A 23,243-nucleotide genomic window follows, 5' to 3' on the forward strand; every position below is an offset into this window, starting at 1 on the left:
TCGCTAGATATAAATCTAATTTTATTTTCTTCCTAAGGGAAGAGTAGCTATCTGTATACTTCCTCTTCTATAGTAATAGGGATTATATCATTCCTTCTTCCTATATTACATTCGGCTAAATAGAAACGATACTATATATACTATAATCGTCTGAGATATTATTTGGCTAAGCTTATCGCATAGGCAATAGCAAAAGGAGACTATTATAAGTCTCTATAGCAGGCGACGATACTATTAATAGTTCCTCTACTATATCCAGTGGTTAGTAGACTACTAGATCTTATTATTTATACTGGGACTGTATACCTAGTAGCTTAAGGGGAGTAGCCAGACTCCTTTATAGAGTATTTATCATATAAATAATTTGCATAGAATTACTCGTACTTCCTATAGTTATTAATGGTATTAAGAGGCCAAGATAGAAAAGAATACCTAAGTTTTATAAGTTAGTTAGTACTAAATCTATACTTATTTCCTTATCTTAATAATCCACCCCTAAGCTTAAAAGCTTAAGTAACCCTCCTATAATAGAATCTTTTGATAATAAAGCACTCAATTAATATAAATTTGGCTATAGTTCAGTTATATTAGTATATATTAAATCTTCTAGGAGAAGATCCACTTATTAATTTATTTCCTCTATTAATAGCTCTTCTAAGCTTTCAGTTATAGGATTATAAAAGATATTCTTATTAAACGTAATGTTTTTTGTACTTATAACTCTATTAAGGCAAGGGACCCATATGCGGTAAATATTAGTTATAGTATATCCAACGAGATATCCAATATACCCTTTAGGATGTATTTTATATACTCTTTATAGCTTACCTACTTCTCTATCTCTTTATAAGAGGTACGCTCTATAACTATAAGCGTATATACTACTCTAATCAGGTCTTAGGTCAGATAAAGGCGCTCTAATTAATAGATAAGCGTTTTCCTAGTACTATTTCTTAAGATATTAAAGAGGGCTTTACCATTATAAGCCTTAATTAGGGCTTTTATTGTATAGGAATGCTGCGGCTTGCATGCTTTCTAGCCATAGGTCTATAGGAAGATTTACTCTATAGAGCATTACAATAGATCTATTAGTAATAGTTTAGCCTGCCTTTTCTGTATAACCATTAGGCTTATATATATTAGGGGGTGTAAATTCAAGCTTAATTCCTTCTGCAATTGCCTATAGCTGGTACACTATACGGCGTCCCGCGCTACCTATCACAGCTGCTTTATTATTATAGCGTAATTTGCAAATAGTAAGCCTAAATTGCCTATAGACCCAGCATTTAAATAAATAAACGGTGCTAAACACTAACTTCTAGGTCTTATCTGGCAATAGTATTACAGAGAGTAACTTACTATACTTATCTTTTAGTATAATTAACTACTTCATACCATTATAGCTAGGTTCGTAGTCTTATAAATCCCAATAAACACACTAAAAGGGTCTTAGCGCTATATATTCTAGTGGTTTACGCAAAATAACCCGATAAGCATATATTAAAGAGCATATTTTACAATCTTTACACTCTATATCGGTTATTTAGATATTCCTAGCATTAAGGGGTAACTTCTTAAGCGCAGCTTTACCTAGGTGCCCTATTTGTAGGTGCTATAACTTAGGGGTATTAAGTCGTAGTTAGGCCGGGTCTCTACTTGGTCTTAGATATTATAGATATTTACCACTTAATGGTATAATTGCTAATACTGTAACAAGCACTTATGATATAAATAGTATGCAAAGATAAGAAGAAAATAGCTTATATTTAAGGAATATAATATTAAACTTTCTAATTAGCTGTACGACTACTTGGTAGGCAGTTTTTATCCTATAGCAGAGGATATAATCCGCTCTATAGCTCTAAATATTCTTATCCTATAGATGGCATTCCAATATAATATTGATATAGAAACCTTTAACGATAGCAATATCGCTTAAGATAAGGTCGACTAAATTATTACTATTCGGGCTATATAATATATTCTTAAGCACTTATTTCCCTATTCTACTAATTAAGAATGAAGTTATTCCTCCTTCTATATACTTGCCATAGTATAGTTTAAAGGACCCAGGCTTAAGAAGGTTAATATCATTAACGATATATTTAGCAGAATAGTTATTAAGAAGTGTGCTCTTACTAAGCGGATATTTATTATTTTTAAGTAGTATGAAGTTTCTAGTAGCTTACTCTAAAGTATAGATTATAGAAAGATCTATAAGAGCTATATTAATAGAAGTCGGTAGAACTAATAGCTTTTCTTTAGTAGCGCTTTTACTTACTTTCTCTATCTCTTCTTTCATAAAGGCGAATTTGCTATTATTATATCGCTATTTAATTTCTATGCATAACTGTTTTATTAGTATCTATTTTATCCTTTCTGATTTTTATCTTATAAGAGCATATACTAAATAAAGGTATATCTATAGGCTTTATAGATATCTTTATCTATAAGGGTATAATTTATTCTTCCTAGTCTTAAGAGACTTTATAGACTTATTAAAGCTCTATTTCGGTTATTCGGAATTAGTATTTAGTTTATTAGAGCAGTCTCCTAAGGTCGCATATACTCCTTCCTTATTATTTATATAATCTATTTTCCTGCTTGCATAATTATATATAAACTGGCGGCCTATTACTTCCAGCATTATATCGATAGGGTGACTAATTGCCTTATTATCTGAGATTTAGTCTAACCCCTTCTGCACTTAATCTAGAAGAAATCGAGCACTAACTATATTAAAAAAATCCTTAATTACTTAATTGCCTTTAATCTTAAGCACATTATATTTTTCTGCCTTAAGGAATGCCTCTAACTACTTCTAATACTATATCTTAAGCTTAGTATTAGCATGGGTGGCTTCTTTAAGCATAGATATATAATGTCTGTATGCTTTTTCGTATATAGTGCTTTCGACTAGTGCTAGAATAGTCTAGATTTCTTATATAAATTAGTATATTGAATAGATCTTATTTAGATAACGTGCCTCTAGAGTCTTATGTATACTCTTATACCGTAAGGGGCTTAGCGTATTTAATATCTATACTTCTATGCTATTTACGCGTGCGAGATATATATTATACTCTTCTTTATCTTAAATATACTGGGATTTTTCAAAGTCGAAGATATCTTTAATTAATATATCTTCCATACCTAGAAGTTATCAATATTGCGTAATATTAGCTGCAATTCGCTGATAGTTAGGTCTAGACAGCATATCAAAAAGGTCAGACTCCTAATCTGGTTCATTAAGGTTAACTGCCTATTAGAACCTCACACTATTGGCGTAACTCTAGAGCTAGTTATACCAATCTTCCTATTAATCATATATTAGTAGCTTAATATTTGTCTTAAAGGACGCGTTAGCTGTTTTTATTTTATCTATTATATGCTCGGTTTGAACAAATATAAGAGGATATAATAGATAATAATAATAGGGGTAATAGATAATGATAATAGGGGTTTCTTTGAGTAATAATCAGTATAGGGGGGTAGTATAGCAGTAGATTACTATAATAAATAATAGTACGCAATAGAAATTATAGGATGTAAGATCCTCCCAGGCTCATAACTATCGCAATATGCAGGGCTCACTAGCGAAGGTGTATAATAGCCCTTGATTACTATCTAAGCAAGGGCGATGTATGCTCCTATATATAGTGCTCTATAGCATATCTAGCATACATATATGATAGTGCATATGAAACAAAGGAGAACTGCGCTAAAGGCCTATCTAGTAAGGACTTACGCATAAGTCATACGTGGCCTTTGCTACGCATCATACAAATGAGTGGACTAGCTCTAGTGGAGCGGTGGTAGTGCCTCCGCTATAGTGCGACAGAACATTCCTGACACATACGAATCCACCGGTATCCCCGCCGACAATATCTGATCCCGTGTCACGTGCCCTGGCCTGTGACAGGCACGTGCCATATACTACAGTGGCCGAACATTCCTGACAAATATACGAATCCATCGATATCCCCGGCAATAGATATGGGCCTTACTTAGATCACGGCTTAAGCTAAACTACTCTCTCTACATCCTCTACTCAGCCATTTGCTCGGGTCTTGCTCTGTAATCACAGCTGTTGGAATCGCGTTATGAACGCTACAAAGCGAAAATTCAATGCCCTGCTTCAAGGACTTAGCACCCCTCGGCCGACAACACCCAACACTACCGATGACATGAGCGCCTCCAGGAGATACGGGGCAGATGTCGCCACGAACGACGCTCTTCTGCAAAAAAGACGGCGGCTGGGCTTCCCCGAATCAACGGCCCCAATATTGTATGATGCTCTACCGGCGGAAAGGTCACTGTCGAGCGTGGTGCTGAAGAGATCTGCGACACAGTCGAGCAGCAGCTCAGCGACCGATCCACCGGCCAAGTATTGTCCCGGAGATCGCGATCAACTTCTGAAGCGGCTGGCAACCTTTCAAGAGATCACGGATTGGACGCCAAAACCGGACAAGGTCAACGAGATTGCATGGGCGAAGCGAGGTTGGATATGCCAGGGAAAGGAGAAGGTCAGATGCGTTCTCTGCCATAGGGAGCTCCTCGTCAAGCTGGACAAGAAAGGAAGCGACGTTGCCGAGGCTCAAGTCTCGTCATCATCCGCCATCGGTCAGTAGTCCCCTGCATTGCGCGATACTCGCACGGGGATGTAAATGCTGACAGCACTTAGTCGAAGCATTGGTGGACAGATACTCTGCTCTAATAGTTTCGTCCCATCTAGAAGATTGTCTATGGCGCAAGCGTGGCTGCGATGGTATGTAGTGTCTGGACGATAAAGCTTACCTGGGCTGCCGCACATGGACTGACAAAGACGATGCAGACACGCTTCTAAGGCTTTCCTTTTCCAAGGCGACGGCGACGCTGGCCGCTCTTCGACAACGCTACGACGAACTCTGTTCCAGAAGCCCATTTCTCCCATACGAAGCAAATCTCCGATTGCCGGTTGAGATCAACTTGGATAACATTCTCGCACAACTGCCATCAGACTTTTTTACCTCACCGCCTCCTATCATAGGTAAATCGGGGACTGGGCATGCGGGCGGGCCGCCGAATCGTGTTGCGCTGTTACTGGCACTGATGGGGTGGCAGGGGCTGACGAACCAGCGGATCGGGGCAGTTCCCAACTCAGCCTCTTGCCATACCTGCCTGAGACGTCTGGGCCTTTGGATGTTCAAAAGTAAACAAGTTGGCGAACAGGGTGAGGTTATTGTCCCCGCTCCGATGGATCATTTAGACCCTCTTCGTGAGCACCGATTTTTTTGTCCGTGGAGGAACGCGGAAGCTCAGAGCCAGGGCATGGTCGCAGCTGGGAAAGCACCAGCAACCGTGGCTTGGAAGGCTTTGCTGCAGACAATCAAGAACGAGTCCGACTTGCGCAATGTCTGCAGCGAGAATTCAAGCAGGGTTGGCCAGTTAAGGAAGGGGGGAATTGCATCCGCAAGTCCGACACGTGAAGCTTCAAATACTCCAGAGCTGCCAACACCACGAACACCAACCGGCAAGACGAGCGCGAATCATGCGCGGATCGCAGTGACACCGCAAGACGATTCCGGGCATGAAGAGGATGAAAAGCTAAGAGAGGCGAAAGACAAGGAGCGCTGGGCAAGGCTACGGAGGGTGAAGAGTTTGTTTGACACCAAAGCGTCAAGAAAGGCGAGACGCGCGCCGGTTGCTGCCGGCGCAGTCGAGCCCAACAGGTCTACTACAGGCACTTGACGGCTTGAGATGCGGCGTGGTAAGTGTTTTTAAGTGAAGCAAATATACAAGCAAGCGATTTGTACAGTTTACATCGACGGCATACACTCTCAACAGAACCAAACGAAACAAATTTCTGTTGAGTGTGACGGCGGAAGAGGAGCCGCCGCGGCAATATGTAGATATGCAAGTTCTATTTTTTCCATTGAATATCGTCAAAGGACACAATAGGCCCGCCGTACGTGAGTGACTGCGCATTTCTCGACACTGTATTATCCAGTGCGAAACCAGCCATTTCCAAGATGGCTGACCTCACGCCGCCCATCCCCCCTCCGTTCCTCAGCTTCCCAGGGCTACTGATACCGGCGGACGTGACGTAAATATGCGCCGCAGCGCCCAGAGAAACCCTCCATCGATACCCAGACTCTCCATCGAATCTATCCAGTTCCCGCTGCACCGAGTCCGCCAGCGCGGTGGCCTTGACCACCCACGCACCCTTCGACTTGTCCGCCTTGGTCACCACCACCACCGTACGGGTATTCGCCTCCGCCAAAGCCCCCAGAATCCAGCGATCCTCCGGCATGAGCCTCTTCTCCGACGACAGCAGCACCACAGCGCCTCTCAGCATGCTCCTCGCCCGGACATAGCTGAGGATAGCATCTCCCCAGCTCGCCTGGCTCCGGTACCCGTACCCCGGGGTATCCACCAGCACGAGGGAGTGTTTCGGCGGGGCCGTCCCCTTCGCCACAGATTGTCTGGGGATCTTGGGCAGCGGGCCAACCCCGAAGGCGTTCATCAATGTCGTCCGGCCGGGCTTCTGGCTGACCCTGGCGGCGGTGGCGGAGCCGACGAGTGCGTTGAGGAAGGTCGACTTGCCGACGTTGGAGGCGCCGAGGACGACGACCTCGGGGACGTGGTGGTTGATCGCGTGGTGGCGGAGGACTTCTGCCGAGTAGAGGAACCGGCAGGGGTGGGAGAAGAACTTGTCCGCCGCGGCGAGTTGCTGCAGCTGGCGGTTTGTGGTGCAGGTTGTGAGGCGGCCGGGGGGGGAGTGCCGCGCCTTGTCGAGGGGCTGGCCGGCTGAGCAGTGCACGATGGTCTGGGAAGAGAGGAGAACGCGTTTATAGGGCCCCGAAAGGCCGGTGTCAAGAACTGGAACCGCGACTGGTGGTGGTGATGACGGCGACGGCTCAATGTTACACGAGGTGCTGCCGGACAAAGGGCCCCGATCGCTTCGCATGTCCTTGGTCGCGTCTCTTGCGAGCTGTAGAGCTTCGCCCGAGGAGGAACTAGGCGCAGGCCGGGCCACGGGTCGCCTGGTCGGCCGTATTCTCACGCTCTGCGTCGCCGAGACGGAGAACCGAGCCGAGTCTGCGTGCCGGGGACCTGGCGTCCTGGGACTGATGCGCGGCAACCGCGGCATGCTGGCTGTGACGGTGAAAATGGCTCAGCGGGAACCTTCATAGCTAAAAGTTCTCACCAGCATGGACCAGCGAGGCTTCCTCGCCCAAACGGGATGACGTTGAAAGCTGCTGCGTAATCTGCATGCACGGACGGCAGAAAAGTCTGGATTACGTAACCCACGACGCGACTTTGCACCCTTCACGCCATCGGCCCCGTCATTCCCGAACCCCCGTGCCATGCAAATTGAAGTCTCGTCGTCTGCGCACACCGTCCTTCCGTGTAGCGACTGCTCAAGGGTGTGGTTGTCCGCGACTGGCAATCCCGAGTTTGACGCCATGGCGGCCTCGCCTGCGGGGCTCGACGCCCACGAACAGCCCTCGGACGAAATGCGCGCGGAATGGAAGGCCGTCTCCCGCCTGGACCAGCATCTCGTCGCCGAGGACCCGAGGATCGACGACCCCCGGCTGCCGTGCGCGGCGGGCACCTCCTTCCGCCCAGCAGGGCGCATCGACAGACGCCAGCTCGCCAGCGCGTTTGAGCACCTACACCCCGAGCTTGCCGCGCTCGCCGACGACCACGCGCCCGTCCTCTTCCATCCCCTGCTGCCTGGTACGTTGACTGCTCCTCAATGCACTTGCTTCCACTTGCTTCCACCTGCAAAGACTAATTCACGCCGTCGCATCACAAGGCCTGCTCATCGCGCCGAACCTCATCCCGCCGCCGGTCCAAAAGAGCCTGCTCGCCAAGATGCTCCATCGGGACCTGTCCAACCCCGCCCACCAGACCAACATGCACCTCCACTACGCCCTGCCGTACCCTTCCCTCCCGCCAGACCCCCCCTCCCCGCCCCGGTCCCGGTCCTTCTTCTCCCTCGCCCCGGACTCGGCGCCGTGCTTCGTCCCCAAGGACCCTGGGGTTCACAAGCCCCTCACGCCGAGGCAAGTGCTCGACCGCCGGCTGCACTGGCTCACCCTCGGCGGGCAGTACGACTGGACCAACCGCGCGTATCCGGACCAGCAGCCGCCAAAGTTCCCCGCCGACCTGGCGGGGTTCCTGGAGGAGCTGTTCCCCGAGACGCAGGCGCAAGCCGCCATTGTCAACTTCTACAGCCCCGGCGACACGATGATGATGCACAGGGACGTGAGCGAGGACACGGACAAGGGGCTCGTCAGTCTGAGCTTCGGGTGCGACTGCTTGTTCATGATTGCGCCGAGCGGCTCGCCGGGCCAAGCGGACGGGGGTGGATCGCGCGTCGCCGGGCCCGGGGGGAAGCAGTATCTGCTGCTGAGGCTGCGGTCGGGCGACGCCGTCTACATGACCGCCGAGTCGAGGTATGCGTGGCATGGCGTGCCAAAGGTCATCAAGGGGACGTGCCCTGACTACCTGGAGGACTGGCCGGCTGAAAACGGGCAGTATGCAGAGTGGCAAGGGTGGATGAAGAATAAGCGCATCAATTTAAACGTGAGGCAAATGACCGAATGAACAAAGAAACACCGTCATGAGCAAACGAGTGATTGTGAAGATGAAAACCTGCACTGCGGATGTGCATACGAGAGAAATAGACGTCAGGTAAAACTCTGTATCCGCCACGATCCATGCATGTATGTGCGTCAGGGCGCGAGCTCAAGTTTCCAGAATCGAATCTCAACCCAGTCTCATGACGTTATAATTCCAAGGACTGCGGCACCCTTCCCGGCAGATATGTGATACACGTACAGCAGCAAAAGGACCACATGAATAATGCAGCAGACAGCAGGATATGCAGCTCGCTACGACTGTGTTTATCCGCTGCCCATCTTGCCTCATCGCTACAAGTTCCATGTCCCATCCCACGCTCTATGCAAAGCCGAATCCTTGCGCGTTTTCTAGCGCCATGCCCAATCGTTCCCGCAGAGCTTCCCTGTCTCGGTACACCGGCAGCAGAAGCGTTCCGTAGCAGGTATAGGCCGTCGGTAAATGACCTCCGTCGCCCTCTACCTCCCCATTCTTCTGCAGCACAAACTGCATGTTTCTCACGCCGCCCACCGGCACACGGTCCGACGCGGTTACGAATTCGAGCAGCTTGCGCTTCATTTCATCGTCGTATCGCTTGACAATGGACCAAAAGTCCCTGACCGTTGGGTGAGACGAGTCCCAGCCAACGTAGCGTGTGTATCGACGTAGTTCCCCAATGTCAATCTCCTGGACCCCTTCGACGATGGACTGCAGTATCGACGGCGTCAAAAGACTAAGGGATTTCGCGTCGAAGCACGCCTTGAAGCCGCGCTCGAAGGCTATAAACTGGGGGTTGACGGACACGTCTGTCAGATAGCTGAGGTAATCGCTTATGTAGTCGTAGCGATTGTCGCCGGTGACGGCTTCTGCGTCGTCGCAATCCGCAGCGGCAGCAACAGAGCTCCTTGTCGAAGGAATTGGGATGCCTTGAGGCCAAGACGACCCCCCCTCCGTCATAGGAACTGTTACCTCCCCTCCAAGAGTCGAGACGGAAAACTCGTACGTCCTCGCAAACACGTCCTCCACTAATCCGTCTCTCTCGTCCCATTCTTGCAAGGCTGCGAGGCCGCTCGCTAGCTCAGGCCAGCCGTCTGCGATGTGGTGCAGCTCTTCTATGGGCTCGCCGAGAAGTTTCCGATACAGGGCCTTGGGGAAAGTGACCGGTAGTGTCAACCCGTTGTAGACTGCGAGTGACATGAGGAGCCCAATCATCTCAAACTTCCACTCTTCCACGAGAGACCCGGGCACGAACCAAGCCATCCTAGTCCTCCCGTCCACCGTGAACGCGCCAAAGTCAGGATCCAGGCATTCGGCAACTGCCATGCGGAAAAACTCTTGTTGAACGCCTCCAGAGTCGAATCCTTCTTCTCCCTCTGCGCCTTCTCCCAAATGCACTTTCAAGGGTCGTAGCAGTTCCCGTTCTTGTCTCCTCCACAGCTGATCGAAAGCGTCTCGCAACACGTGCTTTCTGCTAATGGTAAGCACGAGATACTGCGATGATGCGGTTTGGAGCAAGTCTTGCAGCACATGTTTATGGTGGGGATTGGTGACCAGGCTTCCTGGATCGACAATCGCAGCCATCCGAGTCTTTAGCGAGCTAGATTCCTCGTACGTCCGGCTCATGCGCGAGAAGTTGATTGAACGGAAATAGGAAACCACTGTCTCCTGACTAAAGAGGTACGGGTGATCCAAAATGTGATGCACTTGTCTGGTTGGAGTGAACGAGGTCCAGGTTACGGGAACCTCCATGGCATCGAGACGCTCGGAAAAATAATGCACCCGAAATTGAGCGTCTCCAAGGAGAAGCTTGTTTCTGTTGATGTCTTTTCACGTTGTTCTGTCAGCAAGAGCTTTCAGCGGTAGATTCCGTGTTTGATTCTTCATTTGGGCAAACTCACAGAGAGTGTTGAATAAAGACATTGCCCCATGGAACGGGCCATCATTGGAGTACTCCGGTCGGCCGTTCCACTCTTGAAGAAGCACAGCCCTAGCCCAGTCCAGGAGTAGGGTTGGCACACGAGCCTCGTGAAGGAAACGTTCAGATTGGGTAAACTCAAGGATTCGAGCGTCGTCGCTGCTAAATATATCGAGCTGATCGAGTACCAGCCCCATCGCGTTCATATCGGTCGCAGTGTCTTCCAGGTCAACATCAGAGCTAGCCATCTCGGCAAAGCACTCGCGAGCGGTGATGGCACAGAAAACACGTCGCGCTAACCGCAGCGCAAGCTCGTTGGAGAATACATCGTCGTATTCCAGACAGGTGGGAAGTCGCTGGCGTGCGGCCGTCGATTGATTGGGCAGGGCCATTCCACCGGAGCGAATGCGAGACATTTCATACAGCATCTTCGAGTCTGTCGCACAGGGTGCAGTGGCGACCAGGGCGTGCAAGCATATGGACATGATGCAGCCTGCTTCAAAATTGGACAAACTTGCATGATGCCCAAAGACTTCGGTCGACGGCGGCCGCCGTCCAGGTTTAAGCGATTCAGGGGGGACAAACAAACTTTTCGCGGCGAGCCAGAGACTGTGAAGCACGACACTGGGTGCCGCTCGTGTCATGCGCATCATGCAAAACCACAGCGTGTGGGAGTCGTAGAGCTTGCCATCCTTGGTGAAAGATTTGACCAAGGAAGGTGGGTCGCTCATCACGCTGAAGATTGTCTGTTCGTTGAACGCCTTCCATTGAGTCCGCAGAATAGAAGCTTCCGTCTTCTGCGTCGGTTTCCTTGCTAGTTTCTTTGAATCGTTTAGTGGTTTGGGATGATTCTCTGCAATGGTCAATGGACCGAAAAATTCCTTCTCGCTGGACCCATCTTCATCAAACACATCACAGATGAAGTCTATTAGCTCAACATTCAAATAACTGAGAGCTTGTGGAAGGGGATGAAGGGTCCAGGAGGGACTTGGTCTTGTTTGCGACAGAACCTTGTCCTGCCCGGCTCGTTTCTGCCGTGCTTTCCGGTTTCGCACCAAAGCGGGGGCATTCTTGGATGCATATTCGTCTTGAGCATCCCGGTCGAAGGACAGGCGATCGACTTCTTCGACAGAGGGCGAGGACAAACACGGGACATTTTCGAAGAAGGCGGGCGTCACCGGAATTTCCGGCACCGTCCGACTGAGCACACCGTTGGTCAGTTTTGGATTGCGTGCCTTCTTATCTGCAAAGGCATTGTTTAACGGAGTGGATCTGAGCCCGTCTGACTGGTTCGACGGTATTGAAGGCTCTAAGCTTGCTTTCTTTTGAGGCTTAGAAGCAGGTCCGGTCTTAACAGAACCCCTGGAAGTGCGTTTCAGCCTTGAAGAATCGCGGGCGATGATGGCATCGTCATGTCGAAGGGGCTCGCGTAGCGGATGCGCGCTGGATTCCTGGCCAGGTGTCGATACAGGCTGTACTGACTTGGACGAGGAACGATGGAGGCGAGGACGGTGTTCATTTGACGTGATCTGCACAGGCCCACCTACGTTTTGGCCTGCCGTTTTCTTCGCAGCATCATGCTGGCGCTCCAACTCGGGTTTTCTGGCTTCCGAGTAATTATCGGAGATTGCCTGCAGGCCTTGCGGTGTAAGCCATTCCAGCATTTTGAAGGCCATAGTTCCAAACGTCGTGGCCACAAACGACCTGTGGTCTTTGCACAAAGGGCCCTCTGTAATTTTGACCTCGAGCACATCCGGGTCGCTTCCAAGATTTTCATCATCACTGCCTGCTCGGGGCTCCGTTTTCGGATGCTGGTTCTGGTTAGTATCTTGGTTCGCAGTGGCTCCGCGTGAGTCAATAGCCGACGCTTGGCATTTTCTGGCAAGACATGGGCGAATGGGCTTGGATTGGGTACCAAGAGAGTTTTTGCGAGAATGTCCGGGACTTTGAGGGGACGGCGGTTCGGCAGTATGAGACCGCGGGCGTGGTGGCACGGAGAACATCAAACTGCTAACGGCTGGTGGAGGGTCAATTGAACGTCGTAGATAAGGACACAGTCCTCTGTGAGGATGGTCTTGGCTGGCTAGGCAAACTGCTAGCGTTCTTGCGCTGGTAGAGCTATATCGACGTATAGGGGCCGTGCCGACGAGCCGCTTCCGGCAAGTGAAGCAGGTCGCAGTCAAGCATAGCGTAGACCCGCATCCGACACGAAGTTGATGAATGTATCTATCGAAGCCAGCGCGTTAGCACGACATGCGGGGAAATAAGGCGAGGCATATGGCAGAATTGGGATGGCGTGTCCAAGTGAACATACAGGTCGACGAGAAGCTGGAAATCGTGACGCCTGCTCGCTCGATGGATGGCATAGACTCGAGAAGGATTTTCCACGTCTTCCACATATTCACGGAGCTCAGAGGGTGCATCGTCTGGCATCAGGGCAAACGGCGCCTCTTTCCAGAGGCCGGCGATGAAGTCCGAGGAATCCTGGGTAGCAGGGTGGTTGTTGATCTTTGGATCGTGGGAGAGGCCCTGAAAAGCACCATCAACACCACGACCTGCGTCAGGCCGCGCCGAAGCGCTCATGCTGAGAAGAGCGAATGGATCAGGCGATGCATCGGCTACACGATATGTCGGAGGCTCCTGAAATGAAACAGTTTAAAAACGGAGGTGAGCATCAACTGTCGCGGGAGGATTGTTGCGTTGGTTTTGGGTTCTGGTAACCGGAAGGGAGGACGGACAGCTGCAAAAGGCTTGCCCAGTCGGTGAATGGATGGTCTGGTGGTGTCTCGTCTCGGCTGAAAGGTTTCGACGCAACCAAGCATCAGATGGCAGCTGGTAAAATTTCGCTGACAGGGGCCTGGCCTAAACCTGAAGCCGCCTGCCTGGCGGGAAGGGTTGAGCAGATGGTCTGGTTGGATCGGTGCACTGTCCCGTGTCTGCTGAGAAGGCTTGAGGGGAGGGGAACGCAATGAAGCTTGGGAGTGGATGGTCAAGGTCGAATTCGAGGCAGCGGGCGGTCCCTCGCAATCAAATCGTTTTGTTTCAGATGTCAAGTCTGGTAACTGCACGGTTTACTAATAATGTCGGGCCTGCATGGTTACACCACGCCGTGTGACGTAAGCAGAACTGTACTTACGAGGAGCACTCCGGACCGTTTTCAGAATCCAGATGGCACTGGGATCTAAACAAGGGAGGCGGCGGCTATGCCAAGCCAATTGCAGTTACAAGTCCCCACCGAAAGGCCCACTTGATTTGCCTCAGGTACGTAGAGAATACTTGTGCCGCTCGCCTACCAGACGCCTAACGCTTGAAACCCTGATAGGTACCTGCCTACGTACCGGCTACATCCAACCTGACGGCTCGTACTCCGTAATTTGTCATGTTTGTTCCCAAAATGCTAACGCGCATTAATCGCCATCATTCCTGCAGCCTATGAACCAAGCCTCACCATTTTTGCCATTTAAATATCCAAAGTCTGGTATGAGCAAGGGATAAAGAGAGACGGTTGAGACACCTCGGGCCAAGACGATTTCGGCCTTCACTCCCTCAAGTCTCAAACATTGCACGTCTGACCCGATGTTCCAAATCACAGAGCCTAACGTCACCAGAACCTGTGGGTTTCAGGAGTGAGCATGAAAAAATAAATATAATAAATATAAAAATAAAATATAAAAAAAAGCGACGAATGTATAGAGTAAACTGCAAGTTAATCAGGAGCTATAACCTTGGATCTTCTTTGCCTCGGGCCTTATTACCCGTTCGAACCCATAACAAAGCGATTCTATCTATCCATGGGGTTTACCTGGGAGATACCAGCTTGAAATCGAAACAAGCATTACTGACTCAGTACAGTATTCCGCAGCTGTGAGCAAATTCATTCGTTGCTTCTGCATCCCAGCCTGAGGCTTAGGTTTCAACGAATAATACGATGCAAAGCCGACATTTATGTGCTATATTATCTACTTGGTCTTCGGGCTTGCCTGAGAAGAGAACCGAAGCCATGCTGTAGTCTTACGGCCATATTAAAAAGGCAAGCCAGCAAAGGTCGTCCTTGGCAAGTCTCCTCCTTGCCACTCGCTTCATTGAGCCATTCCACGTCGCACGTTCCACTTTCCTGTGCCACATGCCACCTTCCACATTGCACCTTGCACATTCCATTTCCACATTCCGCTTCAACATTCCACTTCCACTTTCCACTTTCCACTCTCCACTCTCCACCGCCTTCCACTCTTGTCACTTGTGTGCGGCGGGCTGTCAAAGTGGACCCCTGCCGGGCCAGATGCCGCTTCCGCTTCTTTAAACCCCGCCACCAAAAAACTTTGTCTGCCACTAAATTAATCATTCCTGCCCTTCGAAAAGGCCCCGTCATCGCCTCAAAGTTGGCGGACGTATTCCCAGTTGCACGTCACTACTCTTTCTTGGAATTTCCCTCAGTGTTTTCGATCCAACTTTACGCAGATTCCTCGCCGGCCTCTGTTTTTTTCGCGAATATGGCCAGTGTTGCCACCGCGCCTGCAGGCGTGGGCACACCTGCGTCTCATCCATACACGTGTAACACGTGCCAAGTCGCTTACCGCAACATCGACCTGCAAAAAGGCCATATGAAGAGTGACTGGCAGTAAGTTGTGCTCAAGTGTCGCACTTATGGACATGGATTCTGGTCTTGACGTGCTGTAAACCTTGCCTCTGACGCGCTCGCCTAGTCGGTACAATTTGAAGCGCCGAGTCGCGTCCCTTCCACCAATATCGTCCGAAGTTTTCAGCGAAAAAGTGCTGCAAGCCCGTGCTTCGTCCACAGCCGAGGCTGAGAAGGCTTATTTCGAACGCGCCTGTGAAGCCTGCAACAAGTCCTACTACAGTGAAAATGCGTATCAGAATCATTTGTTGAGCTCGAAGCACAAGGCAAACGAGGCTGCCGCTGATGGCTCACGCCGAGTTCAAGACGATGAGACCACCTCTGTCATTAGCTCAACTTTCTCCCTCGGCGAGCCGACTTTGGTAGCCAGAGAAGACTTGGATTTGGACGCCGAGGCCGAGTTCAATCAAGTAATCGAGAGCTTGCAAAAGGCCAAAGTGTCAGCTGAACAACGACCATCGCCAGTCAGCAGACCTTCCAATCCCAAGCCCACAACCCCCAAGGAAGATGCGAATGAGGAAGAGGATGAGTCCTCCGCGCCGTCGCACTCCCTGGTTGAGCCTTCTTGGACCCTGAACTCTTGCATATTTTGCAATTTCGAGTCTCCTTCATTAACGCTTTCTGTTCAGCATATGGAACGATTCCACGGCATGTTTATTCCTGAGAAGCGTTACCTTGCCGATCTTGAAGGCCTCGTAAAGCAACTGCAGCGCAACGTAAGGGAATACCACGAATGCTTAACCTGTAGTAAGATCAAGTCTACAGTATTTGGCGTGCAGACACACATGCGCGACAAGGGACACTGCAAGATACCGTACAGCACGGAGAAAGAGCAACTCGCCATTGGTGACTTTTACGATTTTCGAAGCACTTACTCTGATGGAGAGGAGGAGGATGACGACGACGACGACGGCACATCGGATACCGAGGAGGAACGTGGCGGTGCCAAGCTTGGTTCAAAAAGAACAGCAAAGGTTGTTGGGGAAGATGGTGAGGAGATGAGGGAGGATGAGGACGCTGAAGAATGGGAAACGGATAGCTCGGCGTCGTCGCTTGATTCGGCAGATCTGACGGCTGTACCTGCTGAAGGGCACCTTCATCAGTACGAGAGGCTCGAGAAACATCCCCATCACTCGAGTCGCGATCCACGGAACCACCACCAAGCTGATGGTTGGCACTCGCGCGCGCACAAGCACACACATGCCGCCTTCTACGACGACTTCGAACTGCACCTGCCTTCCGGAAAGTCTGTCGGGCATCGCTCGTTGAACAAGTACTTCCGCCAGAATCTCACAAACCACCCCACACCGGAAGAACGAGCAGAACGTCTCGCAATCGAAAGCGCAGGTTCAGATGAGAGGGAGGGCAGCCACAAGGATGGCAGCGTTGTTCTTCGCAATGGCCAGCGTTTCAAGCGTGACATAGTCCCCCGAGGGGTTGCTGGATTGACCAATGTCTCTGACGAGAAGAAACGGGCAGTGCGCAAGTCTGAGCACCGCGGCCGGGACCTGGAGCAGTTCAACACCAAGAGGACCGACTGGTCGTATGGTAAGAGGGCAAACAACCAAAAGACTTACTACTACCGTTACGACGGCGGCGGTTAGTTGCTTTGACGAGTTTTACATAGATATGATGACGTTGCAAATGAAGGCTTGGTTCGTTTTTTCTTCCTATGGACAGTTTGAACTGTAGATGCGTCATCCCCGAAGCGTTGACATGACGGGAAAGATGCAGTGCTGGTACCGTCTGCCTGATCCGGGAAGAACTTGAAGAGTGCGGATCCCACAGGAACTGATCTGATCCTCTTGGGACCACGCCGACCGCTGGAAAGAGCACGCAAGGTCTAGAAGTTTGGGCGAAAGGTCTGACAGTGATGCTGCCGTGTATCCATAAACAGCCACCATCATTATTAGCAAATCATGACGATGCCTACAGAAAGCCTTATAGTAGTTCTGTTCATGGAGCAAGATTGCATCGGTTCTTGCAATTCAACTGGATATTTTGTTCCTCTGGCAATGCCAAGACTTTGCCTGGGTTCCTGACTCGACGTGAACCAATCAGAACATCCATCATCCGAGGTTCTTTTCTCTCCAAATATCGACGACCGAAGCCGTGGTGAACATGACTAGGGAATCAGGCATCATCATGTGAGATGTAGCAAGCAGCGGATGCTCAGGTATGATCATAGCTACAAATATAATGGAAAGACGTCGACTGGCCATCGGGCTGCCTAACAACAACTACGCTTTCACAGTACAGGTCTGCACACCCTATCGCCAAGGCGCGTATAATCCCCGGTTTAGTTGCCCCGTAAGGTCCTATCACAAGAATTCAGGTTTGTTGAAAAGGAAGCGTTCTGGCTTTCTTCTTCATCTTTCTTCTTGCTTGTTCTCTTCCTTTCCTTGTACCAAAGTCCCCTTTTCTCGAGCCAGTCTGGCTTTAGCTGATCGTGATTCTTTCGGGTCTTATCTCTCTATCTAAACTGCCAACTGGCTGTCAACTGGCTGTCAACTGGTAGTTGCTGCGTACATACTTACCCAAGGTAGGCATTGATGCAGCTGCTGGCACCCCTGCGACAGCTGTGGCAGTTGACGGGACTGACCCAGGCCGCCCGACCATGGACCGGAAACGCACCCGGCCGCTCTCCAGCTCCTCGGTTTTGCTCTTCCTCCTCGTCCCCTCCGCCTTGGCCGTGGAGGCTGACTTTTCTCTTTTCCCCAAAGTTGCGCAGTCGTGCCTCATCTCCGCCTTGACATGGTCCAAGTGCTCTGGTGCCGATACTCGAGCCCTCAACGCGTGCCTCTGTAGCAACGGCGGCAACTTCATCATCAGCTCCTCACAATGTCTCGGCAAGTGGGCCAAGTCCGAACTGCCGGCAGTGTACATCACCATGTCTGAGGCTTGTGCCAACTCGTCGACCCCTTTAAGCATCAGCCAGCGAGCCTTCTTCGATGCGGCCAATGCCAGGAGCAAGACGACGACGAGCCCATCCGCGACCTCGGCTGAAACTGAAACCTCGACTAGCTCAGACCCGTCGGCAACTACTTCCTCTCAAGCAGGCACGGAAACTGAGGATACGTCAAGCGGCATTTCCAAGGGGACCATCATCGCCATCTCGGTCTGTGCAGCTGCCGCTGGCCTTGCAGTTATCGGGGGGTTGGTCGTGTTTCTGGTTCGCAAACGCAAAAGACGGGCAGAATGCATCGCTCAACCCGTTCCTGGCCAGGAGGATGGCGACAACCACAAGACAGACAACCCAACTACATTCCCTCCCAACGAGCCTCTGTCTGGCTTGAGCGACTTGACATCGTACAAGGAGCATGCATGGACGTCGAGTCCTTCGCCGGGATATTCGAATGGGAATAGCCAGGTCAAGGGCACTGGACCGTATGCGGCTTCTCCCCATGAGCTTCCGCCGGTGTGGCCGGACCAGTCTACAAGTACTCTGGCTTCCACCACTCGAGGACCTGTTTTCGAAATGGATGCAACAAGTGCGCCTGCGCGTGCTTGTTACCTAGCGGAGATGGAGGGTTCGCAGCCCCCGAGGCGTTTTGAGTTGTCGTGCTCAAGATGAATCGCCTACTTTACGCAACCGGTGGGATATTCGTGTCATCACTTGATCTATCGTGGCTTCTGCTTGTCTATATGGCATGGCGATGCAATCCGTCGGTCGGTGTTATTTTGACCATCAAGGATTGTTGCCGAGGACGGAAATATGCAGATCATACCAAGTATGTCCAAGCATAGAAGCGTTCTTCGCAAATTCGAGTTGCAGATGTACCGAGATGATTACCAGATTCGCTCCGCCTTATTAAAGAGCAACCGAGCTGCTGACTTCTTGGAGGAGCACGGGGTTTTAATCAGGGCACTACCAGACAGGCGGGTCTAATATGGAGCAGCCTTGATGACAGTCTTTTTCCCTACTCCCATGCAAGCGAAAATAGTATGCACATCTACGACAGTCCGTTCTAGTATTCCGGTTCTTGACATATCAAATTCTACGCGTGGGAGCGGCGGCTGGGAAGTCCCTTTCAAGTCTGCAGACTTGCAGGAAAGGTCTGCAGTCATGGCATTCCAGCCTGTGACTCCCAACGTTTGATTTTCATATCAACTCAGCATGCGTTCTCTCCACTTGATATAAGGTTTTTCCATTCAAAGGCGTTGAGCTTGGGATGGGAACTACACATATGATGAACAGAGTTTCGGGCAAAATATACTTGTCAACTCTAAGCATCAACGGTGCAAGATTCACTTACAATCAACGTTTACCAGAATTCTAGCTTTCAAACCCAGAGGAAAACCAAACTCTTTCCACGTCCAGCCAGGAACTTATAAAAAAACATCATTCATTCCATAATGGATGCTCACCTTTCGAATCAATACAGAACATTCTGTTCAATCTCCTGCTTCCCAAGCATCATACGAAGTAATACATAACTTCACACGCCTCATCATCATCATCTTCTCGTCAGAAGAATACCAGGGGAAAGTTTCAATTGCAATCCCTCACCATGTCCCTCCTGGCGCCAGAAGACTGGCAGTGGCTACGAGCAAATGAGTTCACCAGTCACTGCACTCCAAGCGGATTCTGCAAAGTGCACAAATACTTCCTCGTCCAGAACCCCCAGGACGTCCACCCCAACCTGCCACTCGCCCGCATAACCGACATCCGAACAGCTTTCCAGGGCCAGTTCTTCGAAACCCTACCCGCCACGCTCATCTCCCCCGCCACGCTCTGGGACCTGGGCTTAACCGTGAGCGCCGGCAGGAGAATCTGGCACGCGTGGCTCAACCGCACCAGCCTGGGCCCCATTTGCCCCCCGTACCACGACGACTACGGCATGGAGTTCGTCCGCTTCGTCCTCGGCAACCTGGAGAGACTCCGTTGCGAGTGGGTTTCCGACTGCGCGACCGACGACGCCCTGTGGGATGAGCTGCTCGTCATGTACGGCGTCAACCACGAGCTAGACGCCAAGATCAAGCTGCGCAGGGCCAGGCAGGACAGGACCCCCGCTCCTCTCCAACATGTGAGGGACGACTCGGACGGCGCTGGGGACGCTGGCGGCTTGCAGGGTGTCCTGGGACGCTCGATGCCGGCCAGGAAAGCCCACGCGCGGCAGCTCTGCCTGGCCTGGCTGAAGGAGGACATATCAGAGCGCTTCATGTACCTCAAGAAGATTATGCGGCTGTCTCGTCAGCGAGCCGAGCTTTTGCAGAAACCAGGCGGGCTGGGAATCGAGCCACAGGTTGCACAACGCGACTATCGGTTCTACGTCAAAACGCGCCTGGTCTTGCCGGAGAGTTGGAAGCAGGGGGGCGAATTGCAGAACGCGCCTTGCAGGGCGAGCGTTCCGTTTACATTGAAGCCAGAGACGGACGGGGAAGCAGCCGAGACGAGTTTGCCTGCTTCACATTTGGCGCAATCTATTCTCTGACCGTTGTCTTTTTTTCCACCTATTTGTCTATTTATATATGAGAAGCACTAGATACCAGTTTAATTAGGCCCGCCCAAGTACATGACCTGGGGTATTTGATTCATATATCTAATTGTACGTTCTGCATTCTTTTCTTTTTTTCAATACTGTAAGCTCATGTTCCATGGTTTGAGACGGCTTGGTTGTGTGTATGATACTGTCTACACTCACAGTTTGAACGAGATTCATGAACGTTGGCAAGGGTGGGGTTGCTTTGTTTGATTTCTCGTCGGGTACGAGATTCCGTGTTTGGTCTGCTCTTCGGGATGATGGTGTTTAACCAGTTAATGCTTCACAGTGGGCCTGGGCCTTGAGATGAAAAGCCTCCAACTTCCTACATCTCATGATTCCCATCTCACACATCTGATCTTGTATACCACGGAAGCTATAGTCCATCGCGGCATACCAGCAACCTAGCCAACGATTCAGTCCCCCATGACCTGCTAGTCCCGCCACACCAGAATCCCCTTGGCATACAGACCAGTGATGATCCCCACGCCGCGTCGCGCATCTCTCGCTGCCGTGGCGCTGGTCGGATACTCGGTGCCCACGTACAGAATCCTCAGCCCCGCGCGTTCGCTCCACTCGCCGGCCCACGACGGCGCCAGCCCGGACTCGCAGTACTCCCTTTTGTCTGCGCCCGCCGCGCCCAGCACCTCGGGATAGTTGCAGACGTGGCGCGACTCGGAAAACTTGGCCAGGGACGGGAAGTGCGGGTGGCCGGCGACCAGGAGCTTGCCCCCGTGCACCGACAGGTTGTCTGGCAGGTAGGGCAGGTGGATCGTCGACCTCGGTTCGAGCGACCTGTCGCGCTGTATTTCGTACAGGTAGATGGCCCGCCTGGTCGTCGAGGCCACGGCCAAGGTCGTGTCGTTGAGGAGCTCGATGCCGTTGGGGAAAGAGAGACGCTCGACGATGCGGACGTCCCCGACCTGCGGGGTCCTGTCGCCGTCGAGCAGTTTGACGTGCACCACGGACCCCAGCGGCAAGGCGAGGAACGTTTCCGCCTTGGCCAGCAGCTTCGTGTTCCTGGCCAGGAAATGGTGGTCGTTGGTCACGTAGAGCTCGTCGGGGCTGACGATGGCGATCGAGTTTGGGGCGTGGATCAGCGGGTGCTGGATGGTCCCGGTGTGTGTCGCCACGAGCCTGTCCACGTCGAGCTTGAAGCGCTCGATGCGCGAGCCGGCCTGCGCGTGGCTGGCCGCGAAAAGGGTCGACGTCGCTTCATCATACGCCAGCCCGAGCGTGTGGAAATCCGCTCGGCCCGGGAAACCCACCAGCTCAACCGTCTTGAGGGATTCCGCCTCGGGCTGCGAAGCGTCTCTGTAGTCGTAGACGTACAAGCCGGCGCTGGCTGGATCCGGGTGAAAGATGCCCTAAGCGCGTGGCACGTTGCTGGTTAAACACTTGAGAAAGAATGTTCATCTAACGTCGGGAAACGGAGTAGACGCGGCCTGAGGCAGGGCTCTGGAACTCCCCAGCTTACCAGGACGGTGTTCCAGCGCTCACGGCCCGGGTCGCAGGCCAGTATCGCGACTCCGCGGCTCTCCAGGATAAGCGCGTCCTCGCAGCTTCTTACTCGGTCGGCAAACTTGATCTCGTGGCGCTTGAACGTGTTGACCTGGGGTAGTCGGCTCGGCGCGTCGTTGTAGAACGTGAAGAGCACCTCGAGACGAGGATACACGAGCCGAGATACGACTGCAGCCGCGAGGATGAGCTTCACCCCGTGCAAGGCAGTCGCGCAGCGTCAGCAATCGGATGGCCTCGCCGCCGCGCCGTGACAGAGTAGACTGCCAGGCCATGGACGGCTGAATGCGCAGCGCAACTCACGGGAAATGACCGGAAGCTTGCCATGGCGTTTGTCGAAGAGGGACTCTCGATGCTTGGACTAGAGCAAAGTGCTGGCCAATAAACGGAGACGTTGGGCTTGACAACGCGCTAACCGATTTGGCGTGTGGAGGGGGAGGAGGAGGAAGGAGCGAACAGAGCACGGGCGTGTATCAGTAAATATTGACCTGCTAAATACCTCCTGCCTCCCAGATACCTACAAAGGCGGAGTACGCAGCTGATGCGCAGAACAGCCCATCAAGTCCGACTTGCCCATCCGTCTCCTTTTCTGCAAATGTCTTGCGGTGTTTTACCCATCCTCCAATCCAGAGTCCCTGCTTTGCAGAGCCGGCTGTCAGAGACTCGGAGGGAGTCTCGGACTTTGCTCGCCGCGCACTAGATGGGTTCGTGTTGGAGGGAAATTGGCTTGTCTGTAATATGGATATCGGTCATATCCGAGGTCGGATGTGCCGAGTTCTCCCTGGATCAGTAAGCCCTTAGGGGTACCCCCTATCCCACTATAAATAGCTGGGAATATAAGTCTCTTAGAGAAGACTTGGTTCTTTCAATTAAGCATTATCGCATTTTCCCTATGTATTCTAATATAGTAGCAATTGCATAAATATCATAACAAAAACCTCATTTTTATCCCTTACCTTATAGCCCAGCCTTAAGATCAACTATTATCTTTATTTTGCTGTAAAAGCCACTATTTTCCAGATCCTATTTAAGCAAGCTCCGGGTTCCCTATTAAATCCGTCAAAAGCCTTATTGCTAATATACT

General features: G+C 51.1%; 8 protein-coding genes across 8 annotated transcripts; 5 read left to right on the forward strand and 3 right to left on the reverse strand.

The window, feature by feature from the left end:
• Positions 1 to 4,103: 4,103 nt before the first annotated feature.
• UV8b_07117 (uncharacterized protein) lies at positions 4,104 to 5,730 on the forward strand (the record flags this gene model as incomplete). The annotated part of the gene is made up of 3 exons (XM_043144614.1): positions 4,104 to 4,623; positions 4,685 to 4,768; positions 4,835 to 5,730. 3 exons carry the CDS (start codon positions 4,104 to 4,106, stop codon positions 5,728 to 5,730), a joined length of 1,500 nt encoding a protein of 499 aa, XP_043000549.1.
• A 172-nt stretch (positions 5,731 to 5,902) lies between these two features.
• On the reverse strand, positions 5,903 to 7,132 carry UV8b_07118 (uncharacterized protein; the record flags this gene model as incomplete). Its single annotated transcript, XM_043144615.1, has 1 exon — positions 5,903 to 7,132. One exon carries the CDS (start codon positions 7,130 to 7,132, stop codon positions 5,903 to 5,905), a length of 1,230 nt encoding a protein of 409 aa, XP_043000550.1.
• A 217-nt stretch (positions 7,133 to 7,349) lies between these two features.
• Positions 7,350 to 8,595, forward strand: UV8b_07119 (uncharacterized protein; the record flags this gene model as incomplete). Its single annotated transcript, XM_043144616.1, has 2 exons — positions 7,350 to 7,722; positions 7,802 to 8,595. The coding sequence occupies 2 exons, from the start codon at positions 7,350 to 7,352 to the stop codon at positions 8,593 to 8,595; spliced, it is 1,167 nt and encodes a 388-aa protein (XP_043000551.1).
• A 354-nt stretch (positions 8,596 to 8,949) lies between these two features.
• On the reverse strand, positions 8,950 to 13,105 carry UV8b_07120 (uncharacterized protein; the record flags this gene model as incomplete). Its single annotated transcript, XM_043144617.1, has 3 exons — positions 8,950 to 10,430; positions 10,506 to 12,748; positions 12,837 to 13,105. 3 exons carry the CDS (start codon positions 13,103 to 13,105, stop codon positions 8,950 to 8,952), a joined length of 3,993 nt encoding a protein of 1,330 aa, XP_043000552.1.
• Positions 13,106 to 15,012: 1,907 nt separating this feature from the next.
• UV8b_07121 (uncharacterized protein) lies at positions 15,013 to 16,762 on the forward strand (the record flags this gene model as incomplete). The annotated part of the gene is made up of 2 exons (XM_043144618.1): positions 15,013 to 15,140; positions 15,226 to 16,762. 2 exons carry the CDS (start codon positions 15,013 to 15,015, stop codon positions 16,760 to 16,762), a joined length of 1,665 nt encoding a protein of 554 aa, XP_043000553.1.
• Positions 16,763 to 17,775: 1,013 nt separating this feature from the next.
• Positions 17,776 to 18,732, forward strand: UV8b_07122 (uncharacterized protein; the record flags this gene model as incomplete). Its single annotated transcript, XM_043144619.1, has 1 exon — positions 17,776 to 18,732. One exon carries the CDS (start codon positions 17,776 to 17,778, stop codon positions 18,730 to 18,732), a length of 957 nt encoding a protein of 318 aa, XP_043000554.1.
• A 937-nt stretch (positions 18,733 to 19,669) lies between these two features.
• On the forward strand, positions 19,670 to 20,593 carry UV8b_07123 (uncharacterized protein; the record flags this gene model as incomplete). The annotated part of the gene is made up of 1 exon (XM_043144620.1): positions 19,670 to 20,593. The coding sequence occupies one exon, from the start codon at positions 19,670 to 19,672 to the stop codon at positions 20,591 to 20,593; it is 924 nt and encodes a 307-aa protein (XP_043000555.1).
• A 482-nt stretch (positions 20,594 to 21,075) lies between these two features.
• Positions 21,076 to 22,486, reverse strand: UV8b_07124 (uncharacterized protein; the record flags this gene model as incomplete). The annotated part of the gene is made up of 3 exons (XM_043144621.1): positions 21,076 to 22,008; positions 22,119 to 22,349; positions 22,463 to 22,486. The coding sequence occupies 3 exons, from the start codon at positions 22,484 to 22,486 to the stop codon at positions 21,076 to 21,078; spliced, it is 1,188 nt and encodes a 395-aa protein (XP_043000556.1).
• Positions 22,487 to 23,243: the final 757 nt, after the last annotated feature.

The sequence above is a fragment of the Ustilaginoidea virens genome, chromosome 6 (assembly GCF_000687475.1).
Source record: "Ustilaginoidea virens chromosome 6, complete sequence".
NCBI lineage: Eukaryota > Fungi > Ascomycota > Sordariomycetes > Hypocreales > Clavicipitaceae > Ustilaginoidea > Ustilaginoidea virens.